At 37.7% G+C, this 20,861-nt stretch overlaps 1 protein-coding gene across 1 annotated transcript in view; it reads left to right on the plus strand.

Moving 5' to 3' along the window:
• The window catches only part of LOC127453799 (A disintegrin and metalloproteinase with thrombospondin motifs 16-like), a 122,598-nt gene that overhangs the window by 32,034 nt on the left and 69,703 nt on the right, over positions 1 to 20,861 (plus strand). Inside the window, exons 4-10 of the mRNA XM_051720492.1 lie at positions 717 to 1,077; positions 2,082 to 2,284; positions 4,329 to 4,412; positions 7,540 to 7,699; positions 9,548 to 9,653; positions 9,752 to 9,889; positions 18,150 to 18,303. Of these exons, the coding sequence (XP_051576452.1) occupies positions 717 to 1,077; positions 2,082 to 2,284; positions 4,329 to 4,412; positions 7,540 to 7,699; positions 9,548 to 9,653; positions 9,752 to 9,889; positions 18,150 to 18,303 (1,206 nt within the window). The remainder of the gene's footprint in view (positions 1 to 716; positions 1,078 to 2,081; positions 2,285 to 4,328; positions 4,413 to 7,539; positions 7,700 to 9,547; positions 9,654 to 9,751; positions 9,890 to 18,149; positions 18,304 to 20,861) is intronic.

The following is a 20,861-nucleotide window of genomic DNA, read 5'->3' on the forward strand; positions in this document are numbered from 1 at the left end:
AGGCCCACATAAAAACATAAACTCAGACCTCAGGCACTGACACACAAACAATGGACTGACTTGGCTGCCATCTTGGATGTGATTGATGGATGTCTCTTGTTTTTTTTTTTTTTATCTAAATAGAATATAATTATATAGGTCTACTTATATTAATTAGCCTATTATTTTTGATTATGCTAAGTATATAGGCTAATTCAATAAATAATATCTAAATCAATACGTAATATCTACACAGATCTGTGTGCACGACCATATAGTTGGTTCGAAGTGGCAGCACGATTTTTGTTAAATTCAGAGGGAATAGAGATGTTATATTTAAGGGTAAAATTGAATATATTGGCTTGTAAAAACATCTTCACACCTTTCTCCTCTTCTACAACCATCTTATCTTCCTCTCAGACACTCAGGGGCACTCTCGCCCACAACACAATGTGCTGGAGCAAGACCATATTTGTTAAACAAGCCCTGGATAACCTGTCCATAATTAAAGAAACTCCCATAAGAAATGCATGTTAAATTTCTTTTAAATATGTATTTTGCTTAGACTGGCCTAATTATCTGATAATCTAGAAACTGAACATGTCTTCAGCACATTAAGTGAATGTCTGTTTTATGTCCTAAAGCACATAACCATGATGTTGATTTTGTGGTACTTACGCTCAGAGAGTTTATTTATCAAACGTCGAGGCATTGACTAGAATGTGTTTTTCCTCTAGTCAGGTTTGATCAGAACTCAAGATGCGGATTACTTCCTGAAGCCACTGCACCCACATCAGACACTGCTAGAGAACTTCTCAGCACCATCTGACCACCATCCCCACATCCTATACAAGAGATCCACACTTCCACAGACAGATGTGCAGATGCACAGAAGGAGAAACAGAAGGTCTTCTGAGCCAAAGACTGCCAGAAGAAGAGTTTCAGGATTCCCACACATTTGGAGAACCATCAGACAAGATGAAAGAACAACACACAAACAGATGGATCCACAGGAGTATAAGCATATGCTACAAAGTCATGATGAATACAACTACGCCACACAGCAGAGACAGCACTTCTGTGGACGACGGAAGAAATGTATGTAAGGATATTCTCTCTCCAACTCTACCTTAAGAGTCTGTACTTTCACAGAGGTGGTTTCCATTACATGCTTGAGTATCAAACACATTCATTAAAATGGGGGAGGTTGTAGAGAGCATCATATGCAGTGAAGTCACAGCTGTGCAAGGGTCAGCTCTAACATGTTTTAATTTCTGACACTATGATAATCACCCACCTGTATTGTGTTTGGTCAAGGATGAATTATTCTCACCTACCCTTAACCTACACCACATCCTCACTCTACATTTGAACCATGAGCAATAATTCACTGACCAAATCTCATGCGGGATGTGATGTGACAGCTTATAAAGTTTGACACAATTTACACATACACTATCGGTCAAAAGTTTTGAAACACTTGACTGAAATGTTTCTCATGATCTTAAAAATCTTTTGATCTGAAGGCATATGCTTAAATGTTTGAAATTAGTTTAGTAGACAAAAATATAATTGTGCCACCATATTTTTCATTATAAATGGAAAAAAAAAAAAAAAAAAAAAGACGTTTTTGATGACTTGGACCAAATAATAAAGAAAAGCAGCCAATAAGTGCCCAACATAGATGGTAACACCTTCCATAATGTTTAAAAAGCATCCCAGGGTGATATCTCAAGAAGTTGGTTGAGAAAATATCAAGAGTACATGTCTGCAAATTCTAGGCAAATGGTGACTACTTTGAAGATGCTAAAATATAACAGTTTTGATTTATTTTGGATTTTTAGTCACAACATAAATTCCCATAGTTCCATTTATGTTATTCCATAGTTTTGATGAGTTCACTATTATTCTAAAATGTGAAAAAAACTATAATTAAGAATGAGTGTTTCAAAACTTTTGACCAATTCATGTATATTCATGTCTCATAGGCTTGATTATCCAGACACAGATTCAGCATATTGCTGAACACAATGCATTTCCATTAGAGAACCACCAATGATTGTGTGACTTAGTCTCGATATTGTCTTTGTACTGTGTTACAGATATGCCTAAACCACCGGAGGAAGATATTTATATTTTTCCAGATGAATACAAGTTTATGCCCAGAGGGAAACGTGCAATCATTTTCAAGCCTCAGCCACACCAGAAGCTGAATGTGGAGACGTTGGTGGTGGTCGACCGCAAGATGATGGAGAATCATGGTCACAAGAATATAACCACATATGTCCTTACTGTTCTTAACATGGTAAGACATCCATTCACATTGGTCCATTTGTTTGAAAGTTGATCGATTCACCCATCGATCCATCCATTTGAATGTTTTTTTGTTTGTCTGTCCATCCATCCATCCATCCACCCATTTGTCCATCCATCTATAATGTTTGGAAGGAAGGCACAAGAGCAGGCTCTAGATGCAACTAAAGTTTAATAGAAAATAAAGCAAAGTACAAAAACACGGTAAACACTGGAACAAGGCAGAACCAGGAAATGAAACAAACATTACATCCACAATGGGAACCGATAAATGAACAGGAGAAAACACAACAACTGACGAAGACTGAACAGAAATCAGGGCATTATATACACAAGGACTAACGAGGGAATGGAACACAGGTGAGAACAATTGGGAACAGCTGACAGAGATGAGGGCAGTGCATTTTGGGAAGTGTAGTCCAGGGACAACAGAAGACAGAGGCAACACAACAGTGAATCATGACACCATCCATCCATCATCAATCCATCCATCCATCCGCTTTTCCATCCATCCATTTGTCCATTTGTCCTTCCATCTATTCATCCATTCTTCAGTCTGTTCATGAGTTCATCCATCCATCCATTTGTTTGTCTGTTCATTAGTTGAACCATCCGTTCATGCATCCGTTCATCCATCCATCCATTCATTAGTTTTTCTGTTCTTTAGTTGATCAATCCATCCTTCCATCCATTTGTTTTTATGTTCTTTAGTTGATCAATCTATCATCCATTTGTCTGTTTGTTTGTTAGTTATCCATCCATCCATCCATCCATCCATTTGTCAGTCTGTTCATCCATTCATCCATCCATCCATCCAACTGCCCTTTTTTACCTCCATCAATCTTCTGTTTGTTTATCCTTCCATTTGCCCATCTGTTTGTTAGTTGATACATCCATCTATCCATCCATTCATCCATCCATCCATCTACCAATTCATCCATCCATCCATCCATCCATTTTTCTGTTTATTCTTCTATTCATCCATCCATTTGTATTTTTATCCATCCATCCATTTTTCCATTCACCCATCTATCCATCCATCCATCCATTTATCCATCCATCCATCCATTTATTCATCCATCCATTTTTTGTCCATTCATCCATGCATTTTTTGTTTATCCATTCAGCCATCCATACATCCATCCATTCATTTGTCCTTTTTCCCATCCATCTATCCATCCATCCATCCACCCATCCATCCATCTATCCATCCATTTGTCCATCTGTTTGTTAGTTCATCCATTCATCTATCTACCCATTCATCTATACATCCCATTTTAAATGTTTCTAATATATTGTGTTGCACATAATGTCAAGCTGAGGTCATAGCATGTGTTTTTTGCTTGGTTGTGGTGTGTTGGTGTATTTTATAATGATTTATAAAACTTAAAGTGAGTCTTTTTGTTTGAACCCAGTGAACATGTGAGCACAAATAAAAACACACTTGACTAATGAAAATAGGATAGTGTTACATGTTGTGAACATAACCATCAAACTCAGACTTTGTAAAGATGTTTTAAGAGTCCTGGTTTACCAGGGACCAGCAAGATACTGATACCTGAGACCAATCTGGATGCCTCTTGTGTTTTTTTGTTTTTGTTTGTTTGTTTGTTTTTGTTTTTGTTTTTTGTTTTTTGTTTTTTTGTTTTGTTTTGTTTTTTTTACAGCTAAGACAAAATAAAGAGAAAGAAAAAACTATCGGGGACCAAATGTTTGTATTTATGATACCCGAGCACCTTAAACTACTCCATGGGCTTTATCCTCAGATCTGTTTCAAAGGCTGGTGAGATATTTGAGATAAGGTATTCCCTTAAGTACATGTGGAATGCCTGAGTGGTGAGGCTTTTAAAAAACATCCCAGCCACAAGTTTTTCATTTTCCAGAAGAGAACCGCTAATAGGTCTGTTTAACTAGGTCAAACTGAGTTTAGGTTCTTTAACATAAATGCGCAACCTGCAACCTGAAATTGTACTAATTCTTATTCTTCATTTTGTAGATAAAATGAGAAAATTGTTTTGTTGCTTATCTCCACAAAGGTCTCAACTCTTTTCAAAGATGGAACAATTGGAGGTGACATCAACATTGTAATTGTTGGACTAATACTGTTGGATGAAGACCAGGTGAGATGAATGATTGAATGATTTTATGCAGTTTGATTTTATTGCAATAGACAGGTTTTATATCGATAATGCATAGGGGAGACCAGGACTAGTTGTCACACTTTTTACACCCAGTGAATATTTTTTAGGGTAGGTTTATTTAAAATTTCTGTATAGGTACATAGAAAACCACTGCTAGAAAAACATGCATTTGTGTAATTGGAACTTTGTCTCGAAACCTTATAATTACTGATGCCCTTTGGTGATAACAATGGTGACAACCGGGCTCCCCTTTGTCAATGATAATATACTGTATAATGTCAAAATGTAGGTTCTGAAACTGATGGATAGCATTTACCATGAGAGATTTAGATAACACAGTGGTTTAAAAAAGAATGAAACATTGCTTCAAAAGGTTGATTTTATTGTCCTTGAGAGACTTGTCTACTTGGCTCTCTTTGAGATGCTCTATCTGAACAGGTCTGGTTTTTATGGTGACAGTTTAATTGGATAGACAGCATTCTTTTGGATTCCAGCCAGACAAAGGTAGCGTCTGTGGGAAAATGGGCCAGCAAATGACTGAAGATGAGAGCTCTGTTACTGATACACCTGTGTTAATGTTAATGAATTTCATGTAAGCCACAAGTTGAGGAATGCAGAAAATTACCCTCATCCCCTCTTTTGATACAATTATTAGTGACAGTCACTCAGGATCAGTTTGGGTCATAATGAGTAGCTATTTGCCCACAGACTCATTTACTAAGGTGGGGTCAGCAGAGGCAGCAGGTAATTGCTTTGCCAAGGGCTTGATACACAGCTTAGCTTAGTCTCTCAGCGCCAATTAACATACAGTATGATTGTCTTTTCCTCTATTCTACCCTCTAAGACAGTGATTCCCAACCGGGGTACATGTACCCCTGGGGGTACGTAAGCAAGTTCCTGGGGTTTGGCAAAGAGAATTAGATTTTGCTATGTTGAACTTATAAAACAAAATGTATAATTTAAAATATAAATAACAGGGACAAGGGCTGGGTAAAAATATATATTTTCTAATTAATTGTGACCTTCATATGAACAATCTCACTATCCATTCTTAAAATCCCCAAATTGATGTTTTAATATGTGAAGTTAAGAGAGATCCTTTCACTCTGCCTGAGATTGGTTTGACTCATTCCATGTAATGTGTCCAAAGACGAGATCCACGCAATCCATTTGTCATTGATAACGTCTCTTTTAATATCCTTTCTGTTCTTTACAGTCAGTTATAGAATCATTTAATTAAATTAAAAAACCCTTGCCACTCCACTCTCATTAATATTCGCTCACCCAAAACAAAATGTTGAACTACCACTGATATAGATCACTGGGAACTGCTGGTTTTCTTAAAGAGACAGTACCATTTTAGCATTTGTTCTACATACAGTATCAGTGCAAATATTTGTAAATAGTACAGATTTAGCTTGTTAACCATAAACATGCAGGCCTAACAATATAGTTTGACCTACATGTTTATTGTTTATACATACTGTATACCAAAATGATGAAAAATTAATTATAAAATAAGTAAAATTAATATTTCCAAATGTATTAAGACAATCCCCTGCCCTGTATAATTAACAACATTAGTATGTTCTAATTGCACATTTCATGGCTCATTCGGCCTGGTTATGTTTTTGTTGTTAATGATGAATAGACCTCATAAATTATATTTACAAATAAATTATATTTACAAATAAATTATATTTAGCCTTTGGTACACATCTTTGATTTTGTGTCGATGAAGAGGTACTTCAGCCTTTCTAATGGTGCTGTGGGAATACTTTTGGTGAAAAAGGTTGGGAAACTGCTGTAGGAGATGTATAGTACCTGTAGAGAGCTGTCTGTTAGCATTCCCATTCATCTCAAAGGCAGTTGCTTGGCTGGTGCATGCCTCCCCTGAAGCACATAACTTGCATGCTGCCATCATTGCTCATAGGCATTCAGTTCTGGCCTAATTTGTTTCAACCCAAAATTCCATGTGACTAATCTCTCTGGAGCTGCAGGATTAATGATGTCCTCATAACGCTGATTAGCTGATAGCACCACAAGAACGCATACTATCCTACGTGGTGACTATCCTGCCACTGCAAAAGCTGTAATGTTTAAGTCAGCAGATAGGGGGGAAAGTAAATTTAATGATTTTAAAAGCCCTAAAAAAAATAATAATAATAATAATAATAAAATAATAATAATAATAATAACAAAACAAAAAAATTGGCACTGTTAAAACTTTAAATTAATGAAATATTTGTGATTTACAGTACTATGCAAAAGTTTTAGGCATGTTAGATGTTTCACAAAAACATTTGTCTTAAGATGTTTATTTGATATCTTCTGCTTTAGTTTGTCAATTGGAAATATAAATTTTTGATTTCCAAACATTCCTTTTACAAATAGAATAGAAGTAGAACAGGGAATATTGCATGGCATGGCCCTCACGGAGCCCTTATATCAGTATAGAGTCAGTCTGGGATTACATGAAGAAACAGAAGCAACTGAGACAGCCAAAATACCTAGAACTGTGGCAGGTTCTCCAAAATGTTTGGAACAACCTACAGTAACTGCCAACAACATTGAAAAACTGTGCACCAGTGTATGTAGGAGAACTGGTGCTGTGTTAAAGGCATAGTCTGTTTTAAATTACTCTACTCTACTCTACTCTGTTCTGCATTCTACTCTACTCATTCTACTCTATTGTTCTATGTTCTACTCTATTCTACTCTGTTCTGTGTTCTATTCTTCTATACTTTGTTCTACTTTCTGCTCTACTCTGTTCTGCTGTACTCTACTTTGTTCTACTCTACTCTGTTTTACATTCTATTGTACTCTGTTCAATGTTCAGCTCTTTTCTATTCCATTCTATGTTCTACTCTATTCTACTCTGTTCTACCTTCTGCGTTACTCTAACTTACTGTATTCTACTCTATTCTATATTCTACTCTATTCAACTATATTCAATATTTAACTCTGCTCCACTCTAATCTACTCTACCCTACTCTATTCTAATCTGCTCTAATCTATTCTACTCTACTATAATCTACTCTAATCTATTCTACACTACTGTGTTCTGATCAATTCTGATCTTCTCTGCTCCACTCTACTTCCTTAGGATGGCCTGGTGATTAACCACCATGCTGACCACACTCTGAACAGTTTCTGTCAGTGGCAGTCAGGTTTGGCAGGGAGAGAAGGTCGTCGTCATGATCATGCCATCCTTCTCACTGGTCTTGATATCTGCTCCTGGAAGAATGAACCATGTGACACTCTAGGTAAGGACAACATCTGATGATCTAAAATCAGTCCTGAGACACTTGCTTCTGTGGTAAGCTGTGAAGAGTATAGAGTATATGTGGACTCAAGGGTTGGTGTAACCTAGTGGTTAAAGATATGGGCAGGTAATTGCTCGAGAGGTGATACATGCACAGTTGCTTTGAAAAAAGTGTCAACTAAATGTCAAGGAAGAAAAGTAGTATGTTTTCTTCATAAGTTTAGACCAAGGATAAAAATTTATTTAAAGTGAGAACAGGTTTAAACTAACCGTAATCCTGCACAAAATTATCATAAATTAAGAGGTGGAAATCACAGGGGAGTCAACATGCAATATTCAGCATTTAAGATTGATGACTGTGCTTCAATGCACTTGACACTGCACCACATCACTCAGTTACTGCTAATTGCTAAATTATTATAGGTACAGTAACAACCTTTTTCTCCAACAACATCTTTCATGTGAGAGCTTTAGTTGTGGTCTCCACCCTGTGCCACATGAAAGAATATTTTCCGCTAACCCCTAACCCCATTAACAAAGCTAGCCATGCCCCACAAACGCAAGGCCACAGTTCAAAGAGTGCCTGGGAACACAACATTTGTGCAGTGTCAATGATTAACACATCAGCATAGCCTGTGGCTTGCACCCCTCATGCTCAGAGGTGACGGACGGTGTCAGGGTTAAAATAGATTTCGTGTCCCTCAGAGGTCATAGTTGTGGTGGAAGATTAAAGAGCAGCGCTAAACCTTTGTTAGCAGCGTACACTCTTTAGATACAGTATTACCAGTCTGTGAAAGCCACTGTATGCTCAATGATTCTTAACATAGAAATACACTCATACATCATTTCTGTGAAGGACGTTTTTTAAGAGAAAGAAATGTTGAAAGATAGTAGTTTTTAGAGTTAAGGCTAATTTATATTTACTGGGTGAACAGGCTTCTTTAAGTTCACCTAAAAATCATGACAAAATGCACTGATGTTTTTGTTATGATAAGGTGTTCGTTTGGTGATAATTCTCTTGTTCGTGCATGTGTCTGAAATTCTTGACCTAGGAGAACTTGGCTAGTCGAAGCGCATTCAGTGCATGCAGAGGATTCATGACAGCCTTCTGTGACGTCACCCTCAAACTCATTTTTTGCCTTTGTTCAGGAGAAAAAAGTTTGATTTGTCCATTGTATTAAGCTGTTTAGTGTGTGGCACACACACACACACACACACACACACACACAAAATAAAAAATATATTTAGATATGTATATACATATTTGCATAAGCTGAGCTGACATCACCGTATTAAGGTGGTTTGCTTGTCTTCCAGTCTGGTAAAGTGGGTCTAGCTGGTCTCCCTTTTCAGTTTTATGACTTCCAAAGTTATATACCAATGTAATACCAGTAATATACAACTCATAGCTGCAGTAAAGTCTACTGTAGCATAATGTGTTTCAGATTCATTTAGACTTCTTGTAGTAACCATATATCTGTTCCGATTTTCATGTAATTTGACTTGACTTGAAACAACTGACTGTATCTCTTGCTCTTGAGTTAGCAGACCTAACCTAGAATCAGATGCATTCTAAACTTTTATCTTATTACATCTGTCAATCACTTGCCATCTCACACCATAAAACTCAAATGGAGGCCACTCTTGTGTTTACTGTCCTATGGCCCTCTTTTCTTTTAGAAATACACAGTTTGTAAAGTCATACAATATGGAGTGATCTTGTATCGATTTATTCCCAATGGCTTTTGTAATATTTATTTTTAATCAGCTGCACTGGATTATACATTTAAGTGGTATACTAGGATGGATGGATGGATGTATGGATACATTTTTGCTTGCTTTATTTCAGGTTTTGCTCCAATCAGTGGAATGTGCAGTAAGTACCGGAGCTGCACTATCAATGAAGACACAGGTCTTGGTCTGGCCTTTACCATCGCTCATGAATCTGGACACAAGTAAGAGATGAATTTATAATTAACAACCTCTCACATCTGTTTTATTAAGTCTTATCCTGTTTCCTTTATTGGATAAATAAAAGCATTTGATTTCACAGCTTTGGAATGGTTCATGATGGGGAAGGCAATGTGTGTAAGAAGTCAGTAGGAAACATCATGTCTCCCACCTTGGCTGGACACAATGGTTTATTCTCCTGGTCCTCCTGTAGCCGACAGTATCTAAACAAATTTCTAAGGTGAGTAAAGACTCCTGCATTGCTTGGCCTGATTGCTAGGAACTGCTAGGAACACATTATGCAGATGCGGGAATTAATGTAAACTCTTTGGCTTTACATGGATTTCCGTATAAAGTGGTCATAGTATTTGATCTGATCTTCAGATAAGTAACATCAATAGACAAACACAGTCAATGATACATTTTCATGTCTTTATTGAACACAACATGTAAACATTCACAGTGCAGGATTGAAAAAAGACTTAAAGCCTTGGATTTAATAACTGGTTGACACTCATTTGGCAGTAAAAACCTTCACCAAATGTTTCCTGTAGTTTCTGGAGTTCACAACAGAGCACGATGTTCCACAGTGCTACAGGCAAAATACACTGTGGACAGATAAAAGTAAATTTGCAATGAAAAAAATAATTATAAAATAAACACACACACGCTTTGTGTGGAGAATAAAAGATTGAGATGCTTTGGCATGACCTCAAAAAGCAATTCACACCAGACATCCCAAGAATAATGCTGAGATGAATCAGTTTTTTAAGAGGAATGGTGCAAAAGCAGACTGTCTGTCTACTGTTGTGACTTAATTGAAGATTAGTTCAAATTAATAATATAAAACAATTAAAATGTAACAATTTAGAACAATTTATGCAGAAATCCACATACACTCACTAAGCTCTTTATTAGGAACACTATGGCTCAAGGTTCGACGTGTTGTGCATTCTGAGATGCTATTCTGTTCACTACAATTGTACAGAGTGGTTATCTGAGTTACTGTAGCCTTTCTGTCAGCTCAAACCAGTCTGGCCATTCTCCGTTGACCTCTCTCATCAACAAGGCATTTTCGTCCACAGAACTGCCGCACACTGGATTTATTTATTTTATTTTTTTTTAGTTTTTGGCACCATTCTGAGTAAACTCTAGAGACTGTTGAGATCAGCAGTTACAGAAATACTCAAACCAGCCCGTCTGGCACCAACAGTCATGTCACAGTCGAAATCACTGAGATCAAATTTTTTCCCCATTCTGATGGTTGATGTGTTCACAACTGAAGCTCCTAACCCATATCTGCATGATTTTATGCATTGCATTGCTGCTACATGATTGGCTGATTAGATAATCACATAAATAAGGTGTACAGGTGTTTCCTAATAAAGTGCTAAGAGAGTGTAAATCCAAAGGGGTTACATACTTTCTGTGCAACTGTAATAACAATGCATCAATGTATTTACTATTTTGTTTAATGGCCGGTGTGCCTAAAATGACAACTGTAATGGTCTCCGCAACCACTTGGAAAAAGCACATGCTCTGCCCACAGGCAGCCCAAAGTGGCATTAGAAACACAGTGGCATGATATAAACAACTGTGCCCTTTACTGTGCATCTCCTGTCCGTTAGTCATCCATGCAAGCTCACTTAGCATGAGCCCAGCACCAGTCTAGACACCAACCTCATCTTTTAAAAGTAGTATTTGTAGTGCTGTTTTGGTTCTGATATACTCAACCAAGCAGCACTAACAGGTTTTAAATAACAGTTTTTGTCTGAGAGCCACATCTGAGCTTGTGAAACTGGATCAGCTTGACCTGTTGCCCTTAAATTAACCAACATGTCAAATGAATTGCCTCTGTTCTCACTTATCATGATGACCTCATCCTCTTCACTGCCTGTCTGTGTGAGATCTTTGGCGAGGAGCTGGAATAGGAAGCTCTAGGCCTCACCGTAAAGAGGGATTCCCTGCCAAGGTGGTTGTAAGATGCTGGGAGCTGCTTCATCTGTTTCCACAGCCCTTTCCCTAAGCACAGCTTCACGTTAAACCTAAAGACTTGTTTGGGCGGTGCAGCAGGAAATTAGAAATTTTGAAACATATTTTTGCACAAAATACAATTAACCCACACCATGTTTTAGCTAGTGTGATAGTGATTGTTTTTTTTTTTTGCCAAGTAGGAATGTGTCTTGATCAACATCCTTGTTGGTACAGTACTGGAACAACATTCCAACAGACGATCACATTTTAGGTTTGGGTTTAGGGTTACCTTAAAGCATAGGGCTAGGGTTGGGGCTTCAACAACATTAATATTAACCTATAATTTCCCTCTGATTTTTGGTGTGGTTAACAGTGTTGGGTAAATTACTTAGTAAAAGTAATCCTCTTGAAATAGCTAATTACTTCTCTAAAATTGTAATCAGAACTAATAATCAGAAAATGTAATGTGTTACACAAATTTTTGACTAAAATGTAAGTAGATTACAGTAACTAATGACTTTGTAATTAGAAAATGACTTTGTAATTAGAATACACCCACCACTGGTGGTTAATGGTAGGGGTTAGTTTAGGGATTAGGTATTGGGTTAAAGTTGTAGATCCTGTAACACGTTCTACTTCAAAAAGTCATGGTGGGATCTTTTTCTTTTTATATTGTTTCACTCTTGGAACACTTTTTATAGGAACTACAGCCCCCCCATCCCCCCCCAAAAAAAAAACAGCAGCATGCAAGAGATACAGATTTATAATGTACAGTCACTCATTCTTCATCAGCTGCCCTCCCATCTGTTATCCATTTCTCATGAGCAGCCTAGTTTCACCTACGTCACCATATGCCTATCAATATACAGACTGCAGATCACAAGACGTTCAAGTAGCAAAAGACTGAACTGCTGTCCTTCCTTTCCATAGGCCTACACTTTTATCACTTTCCTCACTAATATAAAAAGGAACTTGAAAGAGTCTGTCTGGGTCAAGCCTGGCTATGTCTGTTTTATAGCTGTTGGTTGCTGTAATCTGGGAGGGAATCTTAAAGAGGTGACACTGGGAAAACTGAGTGGTGATGCGGAACTGAGTAAGATTCATCTGACACTGACATTCTTGCCCCTGTGGGCCAGATGCTGGGCTCCAGTCTGCTGCATTGATCTATCTCGAGCTAATTGGAAGCAGGACCTACATGCGCAGGAGAAGAATTTTTTTAATCAAGCAAGGTTTTGCTTCACTGAGTGCACACTGTATAGAATGACTAAGGGATGCCCGGATATTTGAAAGTTGTTGACTTTGAAGTGGATCTTTCTGCAACAAGAACACCTACAGACAGGAGCGTAGATTCTGGGGGAGATGATGGGGAGTATAATAATCAATACTAGCAAATACAAAAGCCCCCACCCGTCTTCACGATACAACCCCTCCAATGTTCAAACCAAATCTATGCCCTTGCCTACAGATACAAACTAGAACTTGACTAATCACCCTTTTTCAGTGTTAAAATACTTTCTTCTATCTCAGCTTAATATGCAGAGACAACTATAGGTAAACCATTCATAGGTTAATTTTCTCGAAAACTGTAAACACTGTGTCTTGGCGGCACAATAAAAATACCTGTGTTTGTTTTGAGCAAGCCGCTTAGACCCGCCCCAACAACATTACTCATCCAATGGCGTGAGTTGGGGGTGGGACTGACTGTTTGAACAACTGCAGACAAGGGGCGTATTCAGAAAGCTGTTTTGAAAACATTGTTTATTTTTTCAATTCCAAAAGTAATAATTGGCTCGAGTGTTGCAGAAATTACATACTTCAGCTTTAACTTATTAAAGATGCTGAAAAAAATCATGAAGCAGAAGAAAAATTCTGAAATGTGTTTAGTCTGTGGAGCACTTCAGCAGGTACCCTTGTAAGGGTGACCACAGAAAAAGCAGTCTCAGAGACAAAATCAAATGAGATGTGGCTTAAAAACAGCATATTATTGGTTACTTTAAAGCAGGGGTGTCAAACTCGGTTCCTGGAGGGCCGCAGTCCAGTGGAACTAAACTCTGCAGGGTTTGACACCCCTTTTTTTTTGAAGGGTGAGAAGATGAAAGAAAATAAATTGTTGCCATATTGCTACACTGTTCCAAACAGAGACAGATCATTTGTATGCATACTTATGGGAGAAATCGTAACATTAAATATGCCAGCAATAGGATTGGAAGTCCCACCATGCAGTTAATTGCCAATCGCCTTTTTGATAGAGACATTACCTGTCTGTTTACTCCTGAATGTATGATGGATGTATACATGCCAATTAACTGGACCAGGCTGAAAAATAGCTTTTTTTATGGCATGATTTGAGCTGAAATTTATGATCCAATGGTTGTCAGATTTTATTGCTGATTTTAAATATGTTATTTGAATGTAATCTTGACCAACATTGCCAGAGATTTCAGTCTTTCCCCATTCAAGTAGATTGGAGCTGTACGACTAGACAATAGCTACCCGGAGGACTTACAAATATGTCCGCTGAGTGACCTGACTTGCTTCAAAGGGATAGTTTACCCAAAAATGAAAATTCTGTCATTATTTATTTATTTTGTTACATAATTTAGTGAATTATTTTACGAATTTCTTCACTGCTCTTTTTACAAATCATGAAGGTGACTGATGACTGAGGTTGTGTGTCTCTAAGACACCATTTCCACCTGCTATTACGATGCATTTTGGGTGGTCTGATCACATGTCTTAAGGTGAGACACATCGCTGTTTACACCTGGTCACTTAAATCCATCTCCTGTGAACACTTGTGCTCAGATTTGGAGGGGAGGGTCTCTGTTTCATGATGACATACATCAATCACAATGTCGTGTTACTGCATGATAATAAAAAGCAACAAAGTCAGAAAAGACAAAGAAAGCGTGAAAAAACGGCATGCTATTTCTCCCAGATGTGGTTGAAAATTAATCTAAGCACAAACGCAACATGTCAAGCAGAATTATCCGCTATTTTAGTGGATTACCTGTATTAAAGGAGCTTCAGGTGTTTGTGTCTGTATTGATATCAGACACACTAAAGAAGATACGTGGAGCTCTCATGACTGTGTAAGTATCCGCTTTTTTTAATTTTCCAATCAGGCGGTCATTTTCTTATAAAGCCACTCGTTAAATTCTTGTTTTAGTGCAGCGGTTGATTGACAGGTGAGGGGTGGTGCTTCACTGCTGCCGGGACGCACACAGGACGGATTAGTGTTTACACCTCAAATGTGTTTTTGACCACATTCGTATGTGGTTTTTGTGATCCGATCACAAAATGTTATAGACCTCATTTAGACCTGTATTTAAGGCTGACCACATGTGATCAGATCACCCAAAACGCATCTTAATACCATGTGGAAATGGGGTCTAACATTCTGCTTAACATCTTCTCTTTTTTGTGTGTTCTATGGAAGAAAGAATATACTTTTTTTATGAATCATGCCTTTAAAGTAGAGCTGTCAGAATTAACGCGCTAACGCATGCGATTAATTAAAAAAGTTTAACGCGTTAATTTTTCTTAATCGCGATTAATGCATTTACAATCAAAACACCAAAAATAAATAAATAAATAAATAAATGTAGATGGGTGGAACCTTTGTATTCTGTCTGCCCAGAATTATTACACTGAAGCACACTTCATAACACTCACACCAGAGCCCTTCTACAAGCTTAGCATAAAATAGCATATTGTGGTGGTCCCAGACATTATATGGGCAGTACTGTTGTATCCGGTCTTTTAGAGCTCCTTGGTCGTAACTTGCTAGTAGACCATTACGCATTCTACTTTAATAGAACTGTGGAGGTTGTTATCTCAGTAAATAAAATCAACACTGCACACACACAACAGCGCTTCCATGATAAAATGATGGATAAAGGAGTTCTTAATGCTATTTGATGTACAAGATGTACAAGCCCAGATGGGACTTGTTATAGAAATAAAGTATTTTCATACTCATCTGCATTCCAGACTTCACCATTCCTTCATTAATTCCTTCATATATTTATTTGTTGTTTTAACCTCTGATTGAATGGACGAGCTAATAAATGAAACGCAGGCAGAGTAGTCAACTAGTCGGTGGTTCAATGTTTACCTTATGTACTTTGCTGTGGCATATCAAGTGCTGTGTTAACTGAGAGTGTGAGAGTGAGTGGAGAGAATGTCTACACAGCTGAGATGATGTGGGAGAGAAACAGATGTTGTGCTCAAAAGTTTGCATACCCTGGCAGAAATTGTGAAATTTTGGCATTGATTTTGAAAATATGACTGATCATGCAAAAAAATGGCCCTGATCAAAAGTTTACATACCCTTGAATGTTTGGCCTTGTTACAGACACACAAGGTGACACACAAGGTTTAAATGGCAATTAAAGGTTAATTTCCCACACCTGTGGTTTTTTAAATTGCAATTAGTGTCTGTGTATAAATAGTCAATGAGTTTGTTAGCTCTCACGTGGATGCATTGAGCAGGCTAGATACTGAGCCATGGGGAGCAGAAAAAAACTGTCAAAAGACCTGCGTAACAAGGTAATGGAACTTTATAAAGATGGAAAAGGATATAAAAAGATATCCAAAGCCTTGAAAATGCCAGTCAGTACTGTTCATTCACTTATTAAGAAGTGGAAAATTCGGGGATCTCTTGATACCAAGCCAAGGTCAGGTAGACCAAGAAAGATTTCAGCCACAACTGCCAGAAGAATTGTTCAGGATACAAAGAAAAACCCACAGGTAACCTCAGGAGAAATACAGGCTGCTCTGGAAAAAGACAGTGTGGTTGTTTCAAGGAGCACAATACGACGATACTTGAACAAAAATGAGCTGCATGGTCAAGTTGCCAGAAAGAAGCCTTTACTGTGGCAATGCCACAAAAAAGCCTGGTTACAATATGCCCGACAACACCTTGACATGCCTCACAGCTTCTGGCACACTGTAGTTTGGTGACGAAGACCAAAATAGAGCTTTATGGTCACAACCATAAAGCGCTATGTTTGGAGAGAGGTCAACAAGGCCTATAGTGAAAAGAATACCATCCCCACTGTGAAGCATGGTGGTGGCTCACTGATGTTTGTGGGTGTGTGAGCACTAAAGGCATGGGAATCTTGTGAAAATTGATGACAAGATGAATGCAGCATGTTATCAGAAAATACTGGCAGAAAATTTGCATTCTTCTGCACGAAAGCTGCGCATGGGACGCTCTTGGACTTTCCAGCACAACAATGACCCTAAGCACAAGGCCAAGTTGACCCTTCAGTGGTTACAGCAGAAAAAGGTGAAGGTTTAGGAGTGCCCATCACAGTCTCCTGACCTTAATATCATCGAGACACTCTGGGAAGATCTCAAGTGCGGTTCATGCAAGACGACCAAAGACTTTTCATGACCTGGAGGCATTTTGCCAAGATGAATGGGCAGCTATACCACCTGCAAGAATTTGGTGCCTCATAGACAATTATTACAAAAGACTGCACACAGTCATTGATGCTAAAGGGGGCAATACACAATATTAAGAACTAAGGGTATGCAGACTTTTGAACAGGGGTCATTTAATTTTTTTCTTTGTTGCCATATTTTGTTTTATGATTGTGCCATTCTGTTATAACCTACAGCTGAATATGAATCCCATAAGAAATAAAAGAAATGTGTTTTGCCAGCTCACTCATGTTTAATTTAAAAATGGTACATCTATTACCAATTCTCCAAGGGTATGCAATTTTGAGCACAACTGTATGCATATCTCCATTGCAAGTTTCATGCTGCTTTGCATTGTCATAACAATGCAAAAAGTCATGTCCCACTCGTGTATATTTTCTGTTTACCTGATTATTTTGAGTGCGGTTCACTCACTCTTATATGTAATCACTTCAAATGAATTCAGACCATCTCAGATGCTTTTGGATGTAAAGTACTCTGGGTCCACATTATTTTCACAGCAGCATTCAGTATTCATCCATTACAGGCTATTGTACAAAATTAATGTCACACAAATACACTAAGAAGCATTCTGATACCAAAGGAATTGTTCTCATTCTGTAGCCATGTATACAACAAGTGCAATTGCACTCATGCGATCCATTTGTAGTAGCTATAATAATCAACTAGTGTTTAACCCGTAATACAAACATACATACCGCTCACACGCTTACATACTGACACACTGTCCTCATCAAGTGGGCTAACGGCCCAGAGTCTCTGCTAAACTATTCAGATCTCATTCATTGTTTAACTGTACTTCTGATTGTATTAAACACACTGTGTGAAACGATGTTAAATACTTTCTCATGATCCTTGATATTGTTTTACACAAGGAGTCTCATTAGGCGGTCCTTAAAATAATGGCAGCATTGAATAACATACGTCATGATAAAGTCAAAGAAAGTCTTGAAAAGAGAGATTTCTAACTATTGCCAAGGGAACAATGGTTGTTATGTTGTCATGGTTTCCACTTCTACTGTACCAGAGTAAAGCTGTTTTACAGCATGTATGAGTCATTCATGTTTTTGTCTCAGTACCGCCCAGGCCACCTGTCTCTCTGATGAGCCCAGCGCCATACAGGAGTACAAATACCCTGAGAAACTTCCCGGCGAGCTGTATGACGCTGACACCCAGTGCAAGTGGCAGTTTGGAGAGAAAGCCAAACTATGCACTCTGGATTTCAAGAAGGCAAGGCTTTTTTTAGCAATATATATGATTATTTTATTTTATAACCAATAGAAACATCAGGATTTGCAGGATCATGACTATATGATGTAACAATTCAGCTCTGAATGTGTTTTTTAAAGATTTCCTGTTTCAGTGGCATACCCAAAATTAAAGGCTTATAACTCAACAAAAAAATAAGCAGGGTCATTTTAAAGAAAACGTATTTTTTTAATGATATAGATCAGGGGTCGGCAACCTATGGCACATGTGCCAGCATTGGCACTCAGAGGGGTAATCACTGACACGCCAGCAATGGCGAGAGAGGAGTAGACTATTTTATTTATATAAATTCCGCTCCTGCATTCCAATCTACATCTTGATGTAATCATTCCTCTTGATCATTCAGCATGTTTTCATGAGCTGAGTGGGAGGCTAAACAAAAAGTTAAAATGTTCTCTTGCAGCGCGTGCAAGCCATTCGCGCATCACGAGCCGGCAGCGCTTCACTTTCGGTTAATTGCGCGAGTAAATGCACCCACTTTGCTTCGGTCAGGCTGCACGGATGACAGCCTACATTCCATGTTTCATTTGTTTCTTTTTGCTTTCAGAACAGCATGTGATGTAATAATGAAAATACCACTATTAATCCTTGAGATTTCCAACCCAGCATTGCTATTGACCAGGAAAATAACAAATGGCACTTCATGTCAAAAAGTTTGCCAACCCCTGACATAGAATATGATAAATTCTGAAACTCTCATCCTAAGAAACTGCTGTAAAATCACAAAAACACTTGATCCAAAAATGTAAATTTTTCTTACTTTTTCTAACAATTCTTTTTGTATTTTTTCTTAATTTGACAACAAATATCTCAAGGTGTAGCTCAAAAAAACTGCTTTTGTTCCCAATCATGTCACCTGTAACTGAGTAAAATGTGTTGATATGACAAAGCAATCAAAAGTTATAGCATTACAAAAATAATTTATCCTAGTGCCCAAAAACATCTCCAAGTGTCCAAAAGCATCTTCTAACAAATTCAACATAATAATTGTACATAAGAACTAATTACACATGCAAGCACAACAATGACTAAAGGTATACTCTCTCTCCAAAGCATGCAGGCAAGAGTAATAAGATCTCATTGAGTTCCATTCTGTGTCATTTGAGCCATCAGTGAGTCTGTGTCATGTACTTGGAACCATCTCCTGGTGGCCATATGCAATTAGAGTGAACGATCCTCTCTGTCCATATTTGAATGACTTCCACCTCTGGTTGCAGTGATCTGAATCCTAACACGAATGGTTTAGCATTCCATAAGGATTGACAGCATACTACATAATTTATGATGAAGTTATCTGATCAAGGAAAGCTAACATGTTTTTAGCCAGATGTATGCACATTGGTCTTCGTGTAGATTATCTAATGATCTATGTATCCGATTACATTGTGTGTGGGCTCGTTTTAAAGATAATCACCTTCTCTAAGTAGTGGTATGTGATTTTTTATGTTCTGTTTCCAGTGACATATGACACACGGCTATTTGATCAGTTTAATGTTTTTACCGATTACATTAATATGTATAGTGCAAAATTATTAATAAATTATAAAAACAGAACACTTCTAATTTGTCTGCAACTTTAAAAGCACTTGTACAGTTTTGGATGTAATGCCTACATGCATTGTAAAGTACAGCTTCTAAGCTTTAAAATGATACAGTTGTGCTCAAAAGTTTGCATACCCTGGCATAAATTGTGAAATTTTGGCATTGATTTTGAAAATATGACTGATCATGTAAAAAAACTGTCTTTTATTTAAGGATAGTGATCATATGAAGCCATTTATTATCACATAGTTGTTTGGCTCCTTTTTAAATAATGATAACAGAAATCACCCAAATGGCCCTGATCAAAAGTTTACATACCCTTGAATGTTTGGCCTTGTTACAGACACACAAGGTGACACACACAGGTTTAAATGGCAATTAAAGGTTAATTTCCCACACCTGTGGCTTTTTAAATTGCAGTTAGTGTCTGTGTATAAATAGTCAATGAGTTTGTTAGCTCTCACGTGGATGCACTGAGCAGGCTAGATACTGAACCATGGGGAGCAGAAAAGAACCGTCAAGAGACCAGCTTAACAAGGTAATGGAACTTTATAAAGATGGAAAAGGATATAAAAAGATATGCAAAGCCTTGAAAATGCCAGCCAGTACTGTTCAATCACTTATTAACCCTCTGGGGTCGACGGACGTTCTGGCGCATCCTACTGGATTTTTCCTCATAACAGCGGATTTTCCTCATAACTTAAAATACTCCGTCATTTTTGGGCATACAGATAAGTGTAAGACATCATTAGAAACAATAAAGGGTCTACTTTTATTTGTGTACACTCACAATAACAACAAAACCTTGTGCTTTTGTAAAATAAAGAAAATAAACAGGGTGCACTTTCAGCCGTCTCTGTCTCCGCGAGCATCTTTCTGAAACACGTCACAAAAATGAACTGAATCTCCGCGAATATTTATCACACAAACATGAAACATACAGTATGTCTAAAGAAAGCTTAAAATGTCTACTTTTA

Source organism: Myxocyprinus asiaticus, chromosome 16 (genome assembly GCF_019703515.2).
Source record: "Myxocyprinus asiaticus isolate MX2 ecotype Aquarium Trade chromosome 16, UBuf_Myxa_2, whole genome shotgun sequence".
Lineage (NCBI taxonomy): Eukaryota > Metazoa > Chordata > Actinopteri > Cypriniformes > Catostomidae > Myxocyprinus > Myxocyprinus asiaticus.